The sequence below is a fragment of the Osmerus eperlanus genome, chromosome 8, assembly GCF_963692335.1.
Source record: "Osmerus eperlanus chromosome 8, fOsmEpe2.1, whole genome shotgun sequence".
NCBI lineage: Eukaryota > Metazoa > Chordata > Actinopteri > Osmeriformes > Osmeridae > Osmerus > Osmerus eperlanus.
This window is the reverse complement of record NC_085025.1, coordinates 10045053-10063257: the sequence shown is the minus strand read 5'-3', so window position 1 is coordinate 10063257 and position 18205 is coordinate 10045053. Positions and strand designations below refer to the sequence as shown.

The 18205-nt window shown below is 49.2% G+C and overlaps 1 protein-coding gene across 1 annotated transcript in view; it reads left to right on the top strand.

Moving 5' to 3' along the window:
- Positions 1-694: 694 nt before the first annotated feature.
- The window catches only part of adgb (androglobin), a 36529-nt gene continuing 19018 nt past the window's right edge, over positions 695-18205 (top strand). Inside the window, exons 1-14 of the mRNA XM_062468426.1 lie at positions 695-959; positions 1675-1834; positions 2180-2272; positions 3430-3501; positions 3693-3884; positions 6156-6295; positions 8005-8091; positions 9438-9619; positions 10002-10109; positions 11923-12017; positions 13134-13308; positions 13416-13500; positions 14773-14923; positions 17969-18011. Coding sequence (XP_062324410.1) covers positions 880-959; positions 1675-1834; positions 2180-2272; positions 3430-3501; positions 3693-3884; positions 6156-6295; positions 8005-8091; positions 9438-9619; positions 10002-10109; positions 11923-12017; positions 13134-13308; positions 13416-13500; positions 14773-14923; positions 17969-18011 — 1663 coding nt within the window. The 5' untranslated portion in view covers positions 695-879. The remainder of the gene's footprint in view (positions 960-1674; positions 1835-2179; positions 2273-3429; positions 3502-3692; positions 3885-6155; positions 6296-8004; positions 8092-9437; positions 9620-10001; positions 10110-11922; positions 12018-13133; positions 13309-13415; positions 13501-14772; positions 14924-17968; positions 18012-18205) is intronic.

Genomic DNA, 18205 nt, shown 5'->3' with positions numbered 1-18205 from the left:
TGGGAATTAATAATGCATTCGTAAGAGGCTGCGTGACAGATTGCAATTAGGCTACATGTAGGCAACATACAGTGTTTGTTAGAACTGTAGGCTGTGCAATTAATATGAAAGTGTTTTTTTTACGTGCTTCTTTTAAGCTAATACAAAAATCGTGTCCAAATAAACTATGTAGTCAACTAACGTTCTAACTACCCAACCTTATCTATACAAATGTAAATACACAAACTAAGTTACAGCATCGTACCTTAATAAAATACACATTTGGCAGCAGTCCTTGTTGCTGGGGCTCATGTTTGTGATGTGTTTGGACGTCAAGGTCATCTTTGTATTTCTAAGTTGCCAATAGGCATTAACATTCAGGCGGCAGGAAGGGGAAATACATTTAATTACATTTAATATTATCTGACCAAATAAAAATAATCTCGCAAGTACAATTATGTAATGTAGAACGCAGTAAACCATGAGAAAAAAATCGGATTTAGGATTTGGAAAAAAAGAGACATATAAGAAGAAAGATGCAGTTTTACTTCAAGGTGATTTTATATTATTTCCTCAATTGGTTGTATTAATGAAGATAGATGAGTAAAAGAGAACATTGGGTTTTCATATTATGAACGCAGCATCGTTTGACTACAGCCAAGAGGCTCGAGCAGTGGGAGGTAAAGCCTGGTCCACCGTCACCCCTCCCCGAGCGTAGTCGCCTAGCAACTTCTCAAACTTTCTCTCTAGCTAGCCAACAGACAATGCAAGCGCAGGCTAAACAAAGTAACTTAGCTATTCCCTTTCAGTCTGTTTAGCTAAGTAGTTAGTGCTGGATGACAGCCAACTACAAATAAGACTAGTTGGCTTGTTGGCTTATTAAACACAACGTTCTGCACAATGTCAAAGGCGCCACCGAAGAAAAAGGAGTTGTCTTCCAGCCGGGTTACTTCATCCCAAGGACAGACACCAAATAAAGAGTAAGATTACTGGTTTGCGGTGCAGTTAGCTACTGTAGGCTAACTAGAAAGATACTATAGCAAGCTGGAAATGGAACAGCTGTCTAACAAGCTGCTCTACGGTGAACAGACACTTTGATATCAGCTAATCAATATGTCGCAAAACTCAACGATTTCATACTGAAATCAACAAACGTTGTTGTGTTCCTTGTGTTTAGAGCTGTACTTAACGATAGTGCTAGGCTATATTCAGAGCTTGAAACCAAGATGGCATAATTTGGCTATCTATGTGGCTTTAGGGCCTCAGCCTTGCCCCTCTATTCCAAAACCACCCAATTTAAGAGTTTCATGAACAAGCTGTACTCAAGGCATCTTGCCAGAGTTCTACTTTTTCAAATCCCAGCCTCCAGGCTCTTCTTACCATGCTAGTGTGGGGTCAGAACATGATAGCATAGATAACACCAAAGCACATTTATCTGCCTATTTCACACAGAAGAAGACGTCCAGTAGATGAAGCAGTGTAAAGCCCACACAGTATGTTGTGCTATTTTTGTGCTGACGAATACATAGACTGGAGATTGCAGTCCTTAGAGTTTAGAAATGCCTTCAACAAAGTTTCACAGCACCCATTAAAGTAACACAAAATCTCTTGAAATGTTGGTGACCTCAATTACTCAGATCCCATGTTGGATATCGGATTGTTTTTCATGTATATTATTGGTTTGTTGTTTTCCAGAGTCTTGTCCATGGGGGTCAGTTTATCGGAGGGTCCGGTTGAGCAGAAGAGGTTCCGTTTCCCGGTGTGGCCTGAGTGGAACGAGACGGAGGTCAACGCGGAGAAGTGGGACGCAGCCAAGGGTGGCAAGGACGTGAAGACAGGGAAGAGCCCCTGTGGCGTGAGTTTGGGCGTGGACGACTAAAGAGCCAAGCGATGGATACATTCGATTTGAGTCGATGTTGCATTTGCATGGTTGTACATTAGATTAGTGCCAGTGCACACTGCACTTTGATACCAAGCACAACCTATATGAACTGTGGTGGCTCTTTCTTTTCCTCCCTCTGTGAAGCACATTGTGTTCTGGTATGAAATGCGCTATATAAATAACGTTTGATTTGATAAGCTGTAAAAGCCTCCAAAGCCACTGTTAACAGGAACACCTTAGATAATCACAATTCAAGTATCTTGCCTTGTGCATGTGTTCTATGCAGGATATTCCTTGACTTTAGTCTGTTTTTCACAGCCCTTCTTTGAGGATCCTGAAGGAAAGGTTGAAATGCCTTCGTCCCTGAATGTCCACTCCTGGAAACGCCCATCTGAGTACATTCTCACCAAGGTATTCTATTAGCTCGAAATGGATGTACAGTACTCTTTTAACACACGGCCAACACACTCGACACAATCTCAGACACCTACTGCACATAGCCTGAACATGTTCATGGCACATGCAGTGTGACACAAAACATTGCGCTTGTTATCAGTAGAGGCCACAATGGAAATGTAACCCTGACCTATTGCCTCAGCGCTCCTTATCGCACAGTTCAACTGCGTGTCAGCGATAACCCAACCCCTGCAGCCTTCTTAGGTGGTGTGCAGGTACGTAGGCTGCCAACAAAGAAAATACTCTAATTAATCAAATGTGCTCTCTGCGTGTCTCCAACGTAGTGCCACGCCGTAATCGCATCGCTCCACTTTCCTCCCGTCTCTGGGCGCAACGCTGAGCAATTAAGCTGCCTGCTCTTTGAATTAGCGCTCACCAGCACAGGTCACAGGGCTCCTTCCACTCCACCATGTCGAAAGCGTTCCATTCACTTTGTATGAAAGGAACGGCGGAATAATCACACACACGGAACCAAGCGAGCAGAGGCGGCAGACGCCACAGTGCGTTCCTCCCCTTCCGACCCTCCACCACCCAGACTGCACCCAACAGAACATTCTCCGGTTAAGAAATAGATCGAGGTGCAGGCTTTTTTTGATGTACGGTTGCCATGACGATGGAACCGCTCCTTGGGAAGTGAGGAGAAGAAAAACATTTTACAAAGGAGAGCAAATCATCTCCGCTGACCCAAAGCGACAGACTTTCTCTCCGCTGTCGAAGGCTGGAGTCTTTAATTCCTATTTGATTAGAGGCCTGTTGAAGTCAATTAACTCCGTGATCAAATATTCATTGCAAACATGGCCTCCTGAGAAAGGGGCTTGCTGGAGATCTGCGCGGTCTCTGGTACATCTAGAGAAGCATAGCTCAGAAGTAGATTGAGCTTCATTAATATTTCCAATTGAAACAGATGGGCTATAGCCATCTAATGAACTTCCCCTGGCTGTTTGACGGGTCTGTGGAGATGTAGCTTCCTCAACTTATACGGTTCAGTTGTTCCCATTAAACCTAAAGTTCACCGTCAGGCCCCGGTTGTTCACCAATTATACAGGAGTAGCAGCAAATGTAGAAAGTTGGTTTCTCTGCGCAGATGTACATCTTCACCCTTTCTGTTTTAGACTCCTGTGGTGGTGGAGAACGAAGCTACCTTTGATCTGACATCAGCCAATGAGCATCTGATCTGCAGCGAGGTAAGCTGTGATCAAGGCCAATGAATAAACAACCTAAGGGACCCTCCCACGGCTGTAAGTCTGCCTGACATGTGAGAGAGACAATAATGGATGCTCGGGTATGGATCCACTGAATGACGTGCGGTAGTAGTGTGAAGGTGTCGATGAGTTCATGTCTCTTGTCAACCGAAACGTTGTTTTCAACCACTTAGATGATCCGGTGTATCATCAGCGAGATCTACATGGTGTGGAGGATCTGTAAGGGTTCTCCGGGGGAGTGTGTGGATGGGCCAGGGGGCGGCTGGAGACCCTGGGAGCACATCTACTCGCTGTGCAAGGTGCTGAAGGGACACGTGCCTCTTTACAACATCTACGGGAAGTACGTGGTCAAACTCTACTGGATGGTAAGTATCAGCCTGGCTCCTTCTCAGGGATCAGGCCCTGCTGTCCCCTGGGGCTTTCCTCAGTCAACTGAGCACTGACTTCCAAACGTTCCGTCCGGGCAATTTACCCGAGCGTCGTTTAACCAAGGGCGGATACCGCTGATGACTGCACATTTTAAGAAACACTACAGCAGGCTGCACCGAGAGCTTTCACAAGACGAACGCCAGGCTGTCCCCAGAATCCCAGAGGTCAGCTTGTTTTCAGCTACGCACACCTGGAAGGGGGGGGGGGGGGGGGAGAAATCTCTCCCTGACTAGAGTTCTGTGCCGGGGCCAAGCAGGATGGAGTGGTGAGGGATGCAAGATGGATGCGACCTTATCCATTCTGGCCACAAATCAATCAGTCCTGCTACAGGCAGAACTGGGGCTGGAAAATGAGGTGTGATGGTGGGAACGTGTACATTGCAGTCTAGGTTGCACAGTCCGGGGAGTTGCAGTCTTGATTGGATGCATCCTATATTGAGCCTAGTTTGCGGTGGGTGCTGATGGGACGTGGTTTTTTTTTTAAAGGGACGTAGGCCACGTATGTATCGGATGTGTCAAGCCGGTTCTGGAATCATTGAACCATAGAACGATATGAGTCGTTGAAGATGGGAATGAACAGCAGAGGGCTGGTGAGAGGCGGGAGGAGAAGAGGCTGCGGAGAGGAGGGAGCTGCTGGAGTCCTGGCTCCCATGACGGGGGGGTGTGACATGATCGCAGGCAGCAGCTCGCGTGCCAGCTCCAGCAGAACGCCAACAGATGGATGAAGAGAGACACAATGCTTCCTCTCTCCCGTCTTTCTCTTTCCGGCCCTTTCTCCGTCCCCCCTCCTCTCATTCTCTTTCTATCTTTTGCGGTCTCCTCTGAGTTTGCCCCCCCCCCCCCCCCCAATATGACTGTCTCTCTCCTCCGTAGCTCTCTCCTTAACTTTCCTTGTTTCTTTCCGTTTCCCTCAACCCCCCCTTTCTCTCACACTCTCTCTCCCTCTCTCCTTTCTTCTTTCTCTCTATCTCTCTCCCTCTCCCAGTCTCTCTCTCCCTCTCTACCCCCTCCCTCCTAATAAAGCTCCTTCACACTACGTCCAGTCTTATCAGTGGAAAGGGTGAGCTTGTCCTGAGGGTGATGATTAAGATGGGGGCTGCAGGAGGAGAGAGAGAAACAGAGAGAGAGAGAGACACACAGCTGTGAACAATCAGTCAGATTATAGCCTGCGTCTACAGACTAAGAGACTTAGTGACACTGTGAAACTCCCGCAGATAGCTGTCAGTCAGCCAGCCAGCCAGCCACTCATTCAGTAAGTCAGCCAGCCAGCCAGGCAGCAACCCTGACTGCAAAGCTAGTCAGTCATTCAGTCAGTCTGTCAGTCAGCCAACCAACCAACCAGACAGCTTGTCAGCCAGCCAGTCAGCCAATCAACCGAGCCAGTTGGTCAGTCAGTCTGCTACCGGGGATGAATGTATACCGACATGAGACAAGCTGCTAGGTACTGGCAAGCTGATGCTGATTAAGACTGCTCCACCAATATGCCCAGCTGAAAGCTAGCCTTCTGAGAGTCAGGGAGGCTGGAATCCAGCTGAATGGTTGAAGCAGAGGAACACTTTCTTTGGTTGTTTTCAAACTGTGTGCGAGAGTTGTGTGTGTGCGGCGGAGGGGGGTGGGTGGGGGGGGGGGGGGGGTGTGCATGGATGGGTGGGTTTGTACATGGTCTAGAGTGTGTGCTTGGAAGAAAAATCAGTTTCAAGAGTGCTGCAATAAAATATTACTGAAAAAGTAGATTTATGAAGGGCCACATGTGTAGTGTTCGGTTTCAAACTACCATGTGGTGACTAAGTGTAGCAGCAATGCAGTCAGAATTGGATTACTCCTTGATGTCTTAAACAGCAAATCAATTGAAGGAGGCAAAATAAACTCATATCCTGAACATTGACAGCCCAGCAGGGGCAAATCAGATTATGTAGCAAGCTATTAAAGACATAAGAAGAATAAAACGCTGTGAGTCTAACCTTCACACAATAGTCTGGAATTAAATATACCATATGTTCTTGCTTTGTCAGTTTCTTTCAGTCATATATTACTTATTTGCTTTTCTCCTCCCTCCTGCTTCTTTTTCATTTCTCGTGCTCTGTTCTTTCTCACCCACACTCTTTCTGTCCCTCCTCTCTCCTTCCTTGTGCAATTTCTTCTTTACCCTTCTTTCCTTCCTCCCTCCCTCTTCCCTTCCGCCTCTCTGACTGGTGTCCACCTCTTCAGGGGTGCTGGAGGAAGGTCATCGTGGACGATGTCTTACCGTTTGACCAGGACAACAACCTGCTGCTTCCTGCCACCACCAACCAATCAGAGCTGTGGCCCATGCTGCTGACCAAGGCCCTTATTAAACTGGCCAACACAGAGTGAGCCAGACACAGCACATCACACTGTCATCCCAGCATACTGCTATGATGCCGTACTGTCATGCCGACCCCGTAGTACCATGATAAACATCGTAAGAACTTGCTGAACAATAATACTACCCTGTTAAACCTCCATACTAGCCTGTTAAACCTCCACACTAGCCTGTCAAACCTCCATACTAGCCTGTTAAACCTCCATACTAGCTGGTCAAACCTCCATACTGCCCTACTAAACCTCCTTACTAGCCTGTCAAACATCCATACTAGCCTGTCAAACCTTCATATTAGCCTTTCAAACATCCATACTAGCCTGCCAAACATCCATACTAGCCTGTCAAACCTCCATACTAGCCTGTCAAACCTTCATACTAGCCTGTCAAACCTCCATACTAGCCTGTTAAACCTCCATATTAGCCTGTCAAACCTCCATACTGCCCTACTAAACCTCCATCTTCCGTACTACTCAGCTAAACCTCCCTATCAAAGCCCGTACTTTCCAACTGAGGGTCCAAATAAACAAATCCATCTCATGCACACAGGCACCATTTCCCTCAACTTTGTCTTGTTCTAGTCCTCCCCTGCTGAGGGAGCACTGATGTGTCAACCCATACTGTACCCTTCATACTATCCATCTGTTTACACAGGAATGTACTACCCACTGTGCTGTAGGGAGGGAGACGAGGTAACACACACTCTTCTTTTTGCTGACTCAGCTAAAACCAGCCTCGCGCCCCCCCCCACACACACACACACATCTCCCCCTATCTCTCGATCCAGAGTTTGGTGACACCTGTGTGCGTGCCTGTGATTGGAGGATGTACGGTTCCCTCTGTGTGCTTGTATTCTTGTCAAAGGTCCACACATGAATGTTTCATCCCAGACAGGATACCTGGAGCCTCTCGGCTTGTGAATCTTTCATGACCGGAGGGAAAGTTCAGGAGAGAGACTTTCCCCAAGTGTCTGCAGCAAACCCTGTTCACAGTAGACACAGACAGCAGAACCCTGCAGTTCAGATCTGATTCAAAAATGTACAATATATATATATATATATATATAATGTATGTGCAATGTCCCCTTGAATCCCAGCATGAAGGCTTCAGTGCCATTTTAATACCTTTTAATAGGGTTTCTATAATAGATAGTGGATGTGGTCACAGTTGAGGCTGGTGATCAACTTTTATTGATTTGGTTTTATGGTGCTTCATTACTGAGTGTCTGGACAGGTTGGGAACAGGATCCCTGGAGGTCCAATTAGAGCAACAACCATCTGCTTCAGCAGAAAAACACCACCAGGGTAGCACTCACACTCACACACACACGTACACACACTCTTATACTTTCCGCCTGCACACACACACGCATACCATAACAAAACAAAATACAAAGGAATCCATTTCCTTATAATCCCATTGTTCTAACTGTATAGTTCTTTGTATTGTGTTTTTTTTTTTTTTTTTTTCTGTTAGCAGTCCCAGAGTCACCTCTTGTCATTTGCTGTCTAACAGTGGAGGGTGTTGGCAGTCTGGACCAGATATGATAGCATAGCTGTGTTGTGTTTTCTACTGCGTATCCTTCTAATTGCTGTCAGGTCAAATATGCTTGCTGTGAAGGAAACCAGACTACATGGGGAGATCCAATAGGCCCCTTACAACCAAAGACTTGTTCTCTCATCTGTTATTCTGTCTGTCTGTCTTGTGTGTGTGTCTCAGTGTGGTGTCAGAGCAGAGGAAGGAGCTGGGAGAGTTCACGGTCATCCATGCACTGACTGGCTGGATCCCTGAAGTCATCCCTCTACAGTAAGCTCTTCATCCTCCTCTCGCAGCCTCCTCTCCATCTCTATCTCTCTCTCTCTTTCTATTTCTGTCACTCTTTTGCACTCGTTTGCTCTCTTTCTCTTGTTTTCTGTAACCTCGGAAATAGATGAAGCTAAACTGTAGCTCAAACGAGTTCCACAGTTCCATGTTGGTACTAAAACCCTGTCATAAACACAACCAAAAATACCTTAAAGCTGGTGTGATGTCGGATTGATTTCATATTACATATTGTTGTTGCTTCTCAACAACATTGCCTACACCATCGTTAACAGACTGACCCCTTTTAAATATCAGGTCAAATATCCAATCTACGAAATGGAATCATTGCTTTACTGAGTGTAGAGCTGAGCTGCTGGAGAGACTGTAGCTGAAGAGAGGAGTATGTGTGGTTTGGGGGAAAACATGCAACGTGTTATTTCTTCCACAGCAGGTACTCAGTTGTCAGTGCGGCCCCCTGGGGACACAGTTTCCTTTTTCCCTTGACAAACACACACCAACGCACACACAGACACACACATACGCAGTTGGAAGCACCCTCTCCGCAGCACCTCTGCAGGAGAAGCTTGGTGGGATGTAGGGTAGTAGTAGTGGGTGTGTGTGTGTGTGTGTGGGGGGGGGTGGGCGTTGCAGCAGGCAAGGACAGGTTACCAATACAGAAATACAAAAATACGCAGTATATACTATACAAATGAAGAGATATACAAGATACAACTATACAAAATAAATAAATAAAAACCCAATATAGAAAATACAAGTTTGCAAGGCTGTGCATGGGGTACAACATATACAGAACAATTTAACTGTGACAATTTGCTACTTGGTAAAAGCTGGTTGAGTGTGTGGGTTGAGGTGCTGGCTAGCCAGTGTTTTGCCTTCCCTCCTGGCTCCCACAGCAGGAAGATGAGCCTTTTAAAACATCCAGGAAATTTAGCGGCCCATGACTCATCATAAGCGTGTGACAGTGCCATTATTCAAGTCAAATTACAGCATTTGTGTAGGAGCCCCAAGCATAAAAATCTCTCCATAAAGAGCCCGCCGGTAATGAATATGGAACAGGTCCAGTTTAATGATAGACATCCACCAGTGCCTCACTCGAGAGGCTTATCCACCTCTCCACCCCCCTCGACAGAGCAGGAGGACCCTGGGTCCGCCATCATCAAACAGCCTGACCTCTGACCCTCGCCCCTACCCTGCTGGTCAGCAGGAGTTGCGGAGGGGCAGCTAAGCACCTTGATCTAAGGAGCCGCTAACACGGTTGCATGTGATTCCGGCTGGTCGCTCCTCCATCACTAATCACCTTCACGGGGGACGTGCGTTGTGGTCGGCAGGTGCAGGCTTTTGGGGCAAGTGTGGGAGTTCCTGAAGAAGACCATTCCCACGTTCCAGTACGCCGACGGCAGTCCTGAGGAGAAGCCTCCGCCGGTGGAGTCCACGGCCGAGAGGGAGGCCCACCTCAACGACAGCAAGAGCGAGTCTCCCCCGACAGCCCGGACCCCGGAGAAAAGCAAAGGTCGATAGATTACCCACCCAACCACACACACACACCTTCCTACACCTCTGGCGATCCACGGACCTCAATTACACATGCACTGATTGGATCACTTTGATTACACAAGGCTAATTGAGCAAGTAATTTGAGTCATTGATTCGATTAGATTAGAATCCCTGTGTGTGTGTGTGTGTGCCGATGGTTTTAATCTAATCGGTCGCAAAGTGTTTTGGCTAATTGAGTCATTAGATATGTGGGAGTCAAGAATAAGTGAGATATAAACTGTGTGAGAGCTATTGGTGTTAAAACAGATTCATACTTTCCAGTCGGCGTTAAAACAGATTCCTGAAGACCTTATTTCTCTTCAGGCTGGAGAGGTGTTAAACCAGTGTTTTTGTTCCAGACTCAGCCAAGAAGAAAGGGAAGGAGGACAAAGACAGGAAGTCAGCCAACATCAGCGGCCCCTCCGCCCAGGCCCAGCCCCAGCCCACCAATCAGCCCACAGCAGAGGGTATGACACATGCATGCACACGCACACTTGTCCTCTGGTGATTTTTCAGTGCACCGAGTGTCATTGATTGATATATAGACGTGTGTGAGTCTGTATGTGTACTTTATATAGACAGTATAAATACACATATTCTGTATAGGCTATATACTGTATATTATGTACCGCATATACACATACTCACTAAATATATACAGTCTATATATGTACGTATGTGTGTGTATACGTGTGTGTATGTACTGTACACAAAACTCCATCTTTCCCTCACATCCATTATTCAGCCAGTAAGGAGCATGAAGATGAATATTTCATAGTCATACAGAAACACAGTATACTACTCTGAAAACAGACATTAATAATTTCACCTGGATCTTGTGGTAATCACCCTTACACCCCTGCATCATTCATAATAAGGACTTGGACTTATAACCAGGAAGTACCTTCATCATACTCGCCCTCAAACTGCCACCAGCCACTGCATAGCCCACCTCAGCCAATGAGTACTTGGCCTAGTCGTTTAGTTTCACGCATCACTTCCTGTCTCCCTCCCTCCTTATCCGATATTGAGTGGTTCATAGCTAGATGCATGTGTCACACAGGCACACTTCTGTTGTGAGGGGGGGTGAATTCTTTGTTGAGCCTTGGGGAGCTGCTGTTAATGAAACATTAACAGCAATAAAGCATGCCGGTGGTGGAGGTTGGTGGAGGTTAATGACAGGGGTCATGGCTGTGTTGTGGTGGAGGTTAAGATGGGGCAGTATGAAGACAGGCAGATGGACAGGTACTGTAGGGACAAAAAGCTGTGTGGGTGAACAGTGCTGGGTGTTTCCAACATGGGCCATCCTCCTTCTCACTGTCTCCTGTTCTCTCTATCAAACACTCTGGTTCTCTCTCTTTTTCTCCCTCTCTCCCTCTTTCACAATCTCCTTCCCCCACACTCAGCTTCACGATTATTAACGCGAGGAGGTTTTCGATGCAGTGACATTCGCGATGTGCTACCAATCCTAAATATTTGTGCTTCATGGAGATTACACACACATTAGCGCACGCACACTCGCACACACACTACATTGCACACAACTCGATTTACACCTCCGATACATTTCCCATTTGTTGCATTTTCATTTGAATCGGATTATATTTGTACACGTCCAAGACCGTGTCTCTCCAGTCAGAATAAATCATTCCTTCTCATTCATTTCTTAACATGAGCTTCTATTTCCGTCCCCAGGAGCAGGTCTCTCCATACTGGGTACCTCAGTCTCCTAAATTGATTTTCCATGTCTTCGGACTTAAATGCACACATCATGTGATACACGCTGTGTGGAGATTTGCCATAGAGGGCAGATCCTCCCAGAGATAGCCAGGCAGAGCTTATCTCTAGCTGTGTCAGGCTGCTGCCTTGCCCTAAAGGTGAAACCAGACATGGTCTTGAATTCTCAGGGTAAAGATGATAGAATGATCCGTTTTAACATTCTGGATGTTTCTTGTACTCTGCCTCTCTCTCTCTCTCTCTCTCTCTCTCTCTCTCTCTCTCTCTCTCTCTCTCTCTCTCTCTCTCTCTCTATCTCTCTCTCTATCCATTTACTCAAATTGTCCTTCTCTTTCTCTCTCCCTCTCACTCCTTCTCTTTTTCTCACTCACTCTGTCTTCTCACTTTTGCTGTCTTCCCACTCTCTCTTCTCACTTTCACTATTCTTCTATTCTTCCCTCTGCCTGGTGTGTCCAATCCATTATCTATCTAGTCTGGCCCATCCTAAGATGACCCACAGGAATTTCTGAGCTAATCTGTGTCTTTACGTGTGTGTGTCTCCAGGCTGTGCTCCCCCTCCTGCTCCAGAGATAGTGGTGTGTGCCAGCTACAAGCCTCTACACCTGCTAGAGAAGGAGACCTCAGCTCTGGCACAGATGGTATGGCTGCCCTTCACACTGGCACACCGGCGTAGCAACACACCCCAGACCCTCACACCAGCGTAGCATCTCACCCCAGACCCTCACACCAGCGTAGCATCTCACCCCAGACCCTCACACCAGCGTAGCAACACACCCCAGACCCTCACACCAGCATAGCAACACACCCCAGACCCTCACACCAGCATAGCAACACACCCCAGGCCCTCACACCAGCATAGCAACTGAACCCAGACCCTCACACCAGCATAACAACACACCCCAGACCCTCACACCAGCATAGCAACACACCCCAGACCCTCACACCAGCATAGCAACACACCCCAGACCCTCACGCCAGCATAGCAACTGACCCCAGACCCTCATACCAGCATAGCAACACACCCCAGACCCTCACACCAGTGTAGCAACACACCCCAGACCCTCATACCAGCATAGCAACACACCCCAGACCCTCACACCAGCGTAGCAACACACCCCAGACCCTCATACCAGCATAGCAACACACCCCAGACCCTCTCTTCACGATACAGAGGATACACACACAGTGTGCCCCAGGAACAGCTGAATACAACTCAACTCCATAAACCAACCTAAAACCGCTGGCCTGCTGCAGACAGCGAAAACAACTGCGTTCAAGGCGTGTGTGATGCTTGTCTCACGGCAAGCCAGCCCTGACCAGCTGATGCAGCACGTCACACAGGCTCCTGCTACAGTACTGCAGCTAGCAGGGCCTCCAGACACAGAGCACAGTGTGGCAGATATCTGCCAAGCTCGCCTGTTCGGGGGCATGTTCTGGCCTATTTGGACCGCTAGCCCCTCAGCCTCGCCAGGCTCCCTCTATTATTTAAACACACACTGACCCAGTATCATTCCTGGAATGGATTCCCCTTTCTGTCTCTTCTGAAGACGCTCCCAGCCACAGATCTGGGATCATCCCTCATCCCTCACCTCCACTCTTACACTCTTACACTGAGCAACATAGCAGCTGGCACTTGGTCAGCCCCCTGGGTCAGCCCCCTGGGTCAGCCCCCTGGGCCCTGCCACACAGGCACTGAAGGAGTGCAGCACATCAGGGTGCAGTCTGACCAGGGTGGGTGTGTGTGTGTGTCCCAGGCAGACTCCTCGGAGACTCTCCGCCAGTACGGCCTGCTGCATCTCTACAGCCACCCGGTGCTGGTGAGCCGGACTCGCTCCTGCCCCCTGGTGGCCCCGCCCAAATCTCCGCCCGTGCCCCGCTGGAAGCTCATCCGGCCGCGCAAAGAGAGCCTGGTGACAGACGAGCCCCGGGGTGAGAGGGGCGAGAGAGAGTGTGTGTGTGTGGGTGAGGGTGGGGTGGGGTGGGGCTGCTGCCAGAGAGCACGGTAGAGATTCGAGGGTGTCGTCCTCTCTCCTCAGAGCCCGCCGTGGTGAAACCAGAGCAGCACATCGAGGTCTTCAGCCCCTTCCTCCACTACAGTGTCCTGCCCACTGCTCCTGACAAGTATGTACACACACTGAAACACAAACTGAAACACTCACTGAAACACACACTGAAACACTCCCTGAAAAACACACTGAAACACTCACTGAAACACACACTGAAACACTCACTGAAACACACACTGAAACACTCACTGAAACACTCACTGAAACACTCACTGAAACTCACACTGAAACACTCACTGAAACACTCACTGAAACACACACTGAAACACTCACTGAAACACTCACTGAAACACTCACTGAAACTCACACTGAAACACTCACTGAAACACTCACTGAAACACACACTGAAACACTCACTGAAACACTCACTGAAACACACACTGAAACACTCCGTGAAACACACTGAAACAATCACTGAAACACTCACTAAAACACTCACTGAAACACACGCTGAAACACTCATTAAAACACTCACTGAAACATACACTGAAACACACTGAAACACAAAGGGTACGCAGGCATACACTGTAAGACGCACACACGCACACTGCAACATGCACACACACATGCACACAGTAAAAACACGCAAATGCACGCACAGGAACCCACGCAAACCTAGACGCACGCAGTCTAGACACACGCACACGGTCTTAGCGTCCCGGCCGCTCGGCCCGCACTTCCTCTGAATAGAAAACAATCAGACAGGCAGTCAGTCAGTCAGCGTCTGGGGCAGGCTGACCACCCACACACAGCGGGGAGCTGCCTGGTGCTGGGTGGTTGCTGGCAGAGGCGTTGTTTACTCAACCTCTGAGACGGCAACAGCAGCAGTAGCAGTAACAGCAGCAACCTCGTCTGGGCTGACAGAGACTCTGTCTCCTTCCTGTATAAGACGCTCTGACTGGATTTCATCCCGACAGCATGATATCCATGGCGGGAGGTCAAACGCACACAAACCATTTGAATGCGCCTCCTTTGATTAGACGGTATAAGTCAATGTTTTTTAGAACTTTGACTCGAAACATGTCCAAGGATGGTGTTTGCGGTGTGTTGGCAACGTGTTAGTGTCCGGTAGCTTGTCGTGGTGTGCGATGAGACGGCGTGTCGCCGCTGGACCGGCCGAGGCTTGTTTGTGATGTGGGATTGCTGTGTGTCTCATGTAGGCTGTGATGTGTGTGTGTGATGCGCTGTGAGACGGCGTGTGTGTGAGAGCATGTGACAGAGAGCAGGACGGTGCATGACGGATGTCAGTTGGATTCACGTCTGAGCGTGGTGCATAAGAAAGACTTATGTAACGCTTCCATACGTGTGTGTGTGTGTGTGTTGTCAGGGAGACCCAGAAGAGCGCTCAAAGGAGGGGCGTGTGCAGCTCCACCCTGGAGTCCTTTGACGAGATGGAGGAGAGTGAGAGCAGAGCGGGGCCCGAGGCGGCTTCAGCGGAACACAGCTCCAACCCTCTGGACCCCTGCGACACCCCAGAGGTACCACAACATACGCTCCGTCACCCGGCCTCGCTGGGCCCCATGCTGTGGTATCGGAGCACGGACTCAGACGGGACACATCTGGACACGGGTCCTTCTCAGGCTCTGCTCTCTCTTTCTCTCTCTCTGTCCTTCTGTTGCTGTCAGTCTCTCTGTCCATCCCTCACTCCCCTCGCTCGTCTTTATCTCTCCCTCCCTCCCTCTCCCGCTCTGCTCCTCCCCCCTCTCCTGATCTCTATCCTTGTGTGGGAGTGCACTGAGGGCTCATCAGGGCAGTGTTCACGGGTATCTCTGGTGACATGAGACCCCCTGTCCCCCCCGGTCCCAATGTCACTGCTGGTGCCTGTCTCCCGGGCAACCACTGACCACAGGGAAGTAGAGAGAGAGAGAGGGAGAGACAGCGAAAGAGAGACAGAGAAAGTGCAAGGGAGAGAAAGACAGGAATGGGGGGGGGGGGGGGGGGGGTGGAGAGAGACGTGGGAGGCAGGGTGGCTAGAGAGAGAAGGGTGGAGAAACAGACAGGGAAGCTAGGGGAAGGAGAGAAAGAGATAGAGAGAGAGAGAGAGAGAGAGAGAGAGAGAGAGAGAGAGAGAGAGAGAGAGAGAGAGAAAGTCAAAGTGGTGGAAAAAAGCATCACGTTGTTACATAAAGGGAGAGGTCATGTACCCTGGCGATAAAAAAAGCAGCTCAATTAGAAGGGAAGCCATCAGTGTGTGTGTCTCCTAGGGACTCATCACAGAGCCCTGCTAGCGGTGCAAAAAGAGCTAATAATCACCCTCTTGTGTAACTACAGCCATGTTTAACATGTACAGTATGGATGCAAGTTAATTTGTTGCGTGTGTGTGTGTGAGAGTATTTCATGCGCTCAGTCTCAATCTCATCGTCCCCCTAATGCCTGGCTCACCCCACTCCACCCTAGACGTCGAAAGAACACACAGTTAGGCTGCCGTGTCAAAATACACAGGAAAGCATTCAATGGGTGCTAACCTCCAAGCACACTGTGACACAGGATCAGCACCACAGGACTACAACTCCCAAAATGCCACCTGACCCTCTTGATGAGATACAGGAGAACGAGACCTGTTTCAGTGACTCCTGGTCCACAGTGTGAAGGTTTTTGAAAGGTTTCTGAAGGCTGTGGTGAATGACAAGTGCTTTTTTCCCCCCCACTACAGTTCTTGGTATGGGTCACATGAATCCAGAATGCTGACCCCTACCCTGTCAAATCTCTGCTCATAACCGACGGACCACAGTTTTCATCCCCGAAACACGCAGACACAGAAAAGACTGCGTTTGCTCGTGTTTTCACTGCAGTCCTTCTGATGCGTTTGAGGACACCCCAGGGGGGAGCTGGGAGTTGGGTTTTGAAGGAAGGACTTTTGAAGAGGACAGACCAACTTTGGCTGGCTCTCGCTGCGGGGGAGTTCATGCCAAGTCACGTCACGCTCGTTCAGAGTGAGCACCGACCCAAGTTGTGGACTGGAGGAAAAAACAGCAAGATACCGTGCCAACTTGATCAGTAGAAAGACCCAGCGTAGGAACGCCTCTGTGACGAGGGGCAGGGAAAGGTGCCAGAGCTGGGGTGAGAGGGGGTTCATGTCTCTGTGACGGGGGCCAGGGGAAGGTACCAGAGCTGGGGTGGGAGGGGGTTCATGTCTCTGTGACGGGGGCCAGGGGAAGGTGCCAGAGCTGGGGTGGTAGGGGGTTCATGTCTCTGTGACGGGGGCCAGGGGAAGGTGCCAGAGCTGGGGTGGGAGGGGGTTCACGTCTCTGTGACGGGGGCCAGGGGAAGGTGCCAGAGCTGGGGTGAGAGGGGGTTCACGTCTCTGTGGACGCCTGTTTGCTGACGCTTTTGTCTGACTGGTTGGCCTCCTTGACTTGGACAGGGCAGTTTTGAGAGATGTGCCTTCCAGTTATTTCTCTCTCTCTCTCCTTTCTCTCTTTTTCTTTTTCTCTGTGTGTGTTTATCTGTATCCGAGGTGGACAGGGTCAAGTGTGTCTCTCCATCACACTACCCAGTTCTCTCGCTGGTTCCCGGTGCCAATTCAAACAAGCCATGACTCACTCTCTCTCACACACACATACACACACACACACTCAAAACACACACTCCTCTCCGAGTCATTCAAGGACCTTCGTTTGAATTCTCACCAAATGAGCCCTTCATTGTCATCCCTAGCTAAATGAGCACAGTTGGACAGGCAGAGCGCATCTTTGCTAGGAACATGTTCTAAACGGTATGATTATGCATGAAGGCGGCCCTAAAGAAAATGTCATGGAGTTGTTAGCTGGGCTACGAACTGTTGTAGCCATTTGTTGCCATGGTACCAGGGTTTTTCTCGAGGCGGCCGACACATCTTCCCCCACTCGTTATGTGGAAAGTGAAAAAAGGAGATATTTTAAGGTTGGGATAATGACTTGGACTTAATTGCCTGTAAGGGGCACTGTCGCCATGTGAATGTGACTGTTTGTGTTTTTCCCTGGTAATCCCTTGTAATGGAGCAACATGCTATTTGGGACACAGCATGAGCTCTATGTTCTCATTTGTCTAAAGCTAAATGAGTTGGGACGGAGGGGGTGAGCCGTGAGGGGGGGGGGGGCTTCTGCCTTAGAGGGGGGGAGGGGATGAGTGGAAAAAAGGGAGGGCAGAGTGGGGGGGAGGAAGAGACCGTGAAGAGCCTTGGGCAACAGTATTTAACTTCAACATTCATGGCAACGAAGCATATCGAGATGAGCTGAGCGAGGGAAGGGGGGAGCGAGGTTGCTACTGGGGCGTACCACACTGAGCCTGCGTACCACACTGAGCCTGCCTACCACACTGAGCCTGCGTACCTCACTGAGTCTCTGTACCACACTGAGCCTGCGTACCTCACTGAGCCTGCGTACCACACTGAGCCTGCGTACCACACTGAGCCTGCGTACCTCACTGAGCCTGCCTACCACACTGAGCCTGCGTCCCACACTGAGCCTGCGTCCTCTGGCTCTCACCAGCCGCCCACTCACTGCTGCCCCTCCCCTCGCCCCCCTGTGCTTCTGTCCCTTTAGGTTACTGTGGAGGACAAGAGGAAGGACGACAACACCACCAATGGTAAAGCCACTCTCCAATCCACCTCCTGTCACCAGCCTGACTCACTGTAGCCGCACTACACACCGTGCTGGGCACACTGTGGAACACACACAGTGTGGAACACACACACTGTGGAACACACACACCCTGTCACGTAAGGCTGTCAGACCCACAGAGGAGAATGTATGGAGCGACAATGGAATACAGTCAATAAT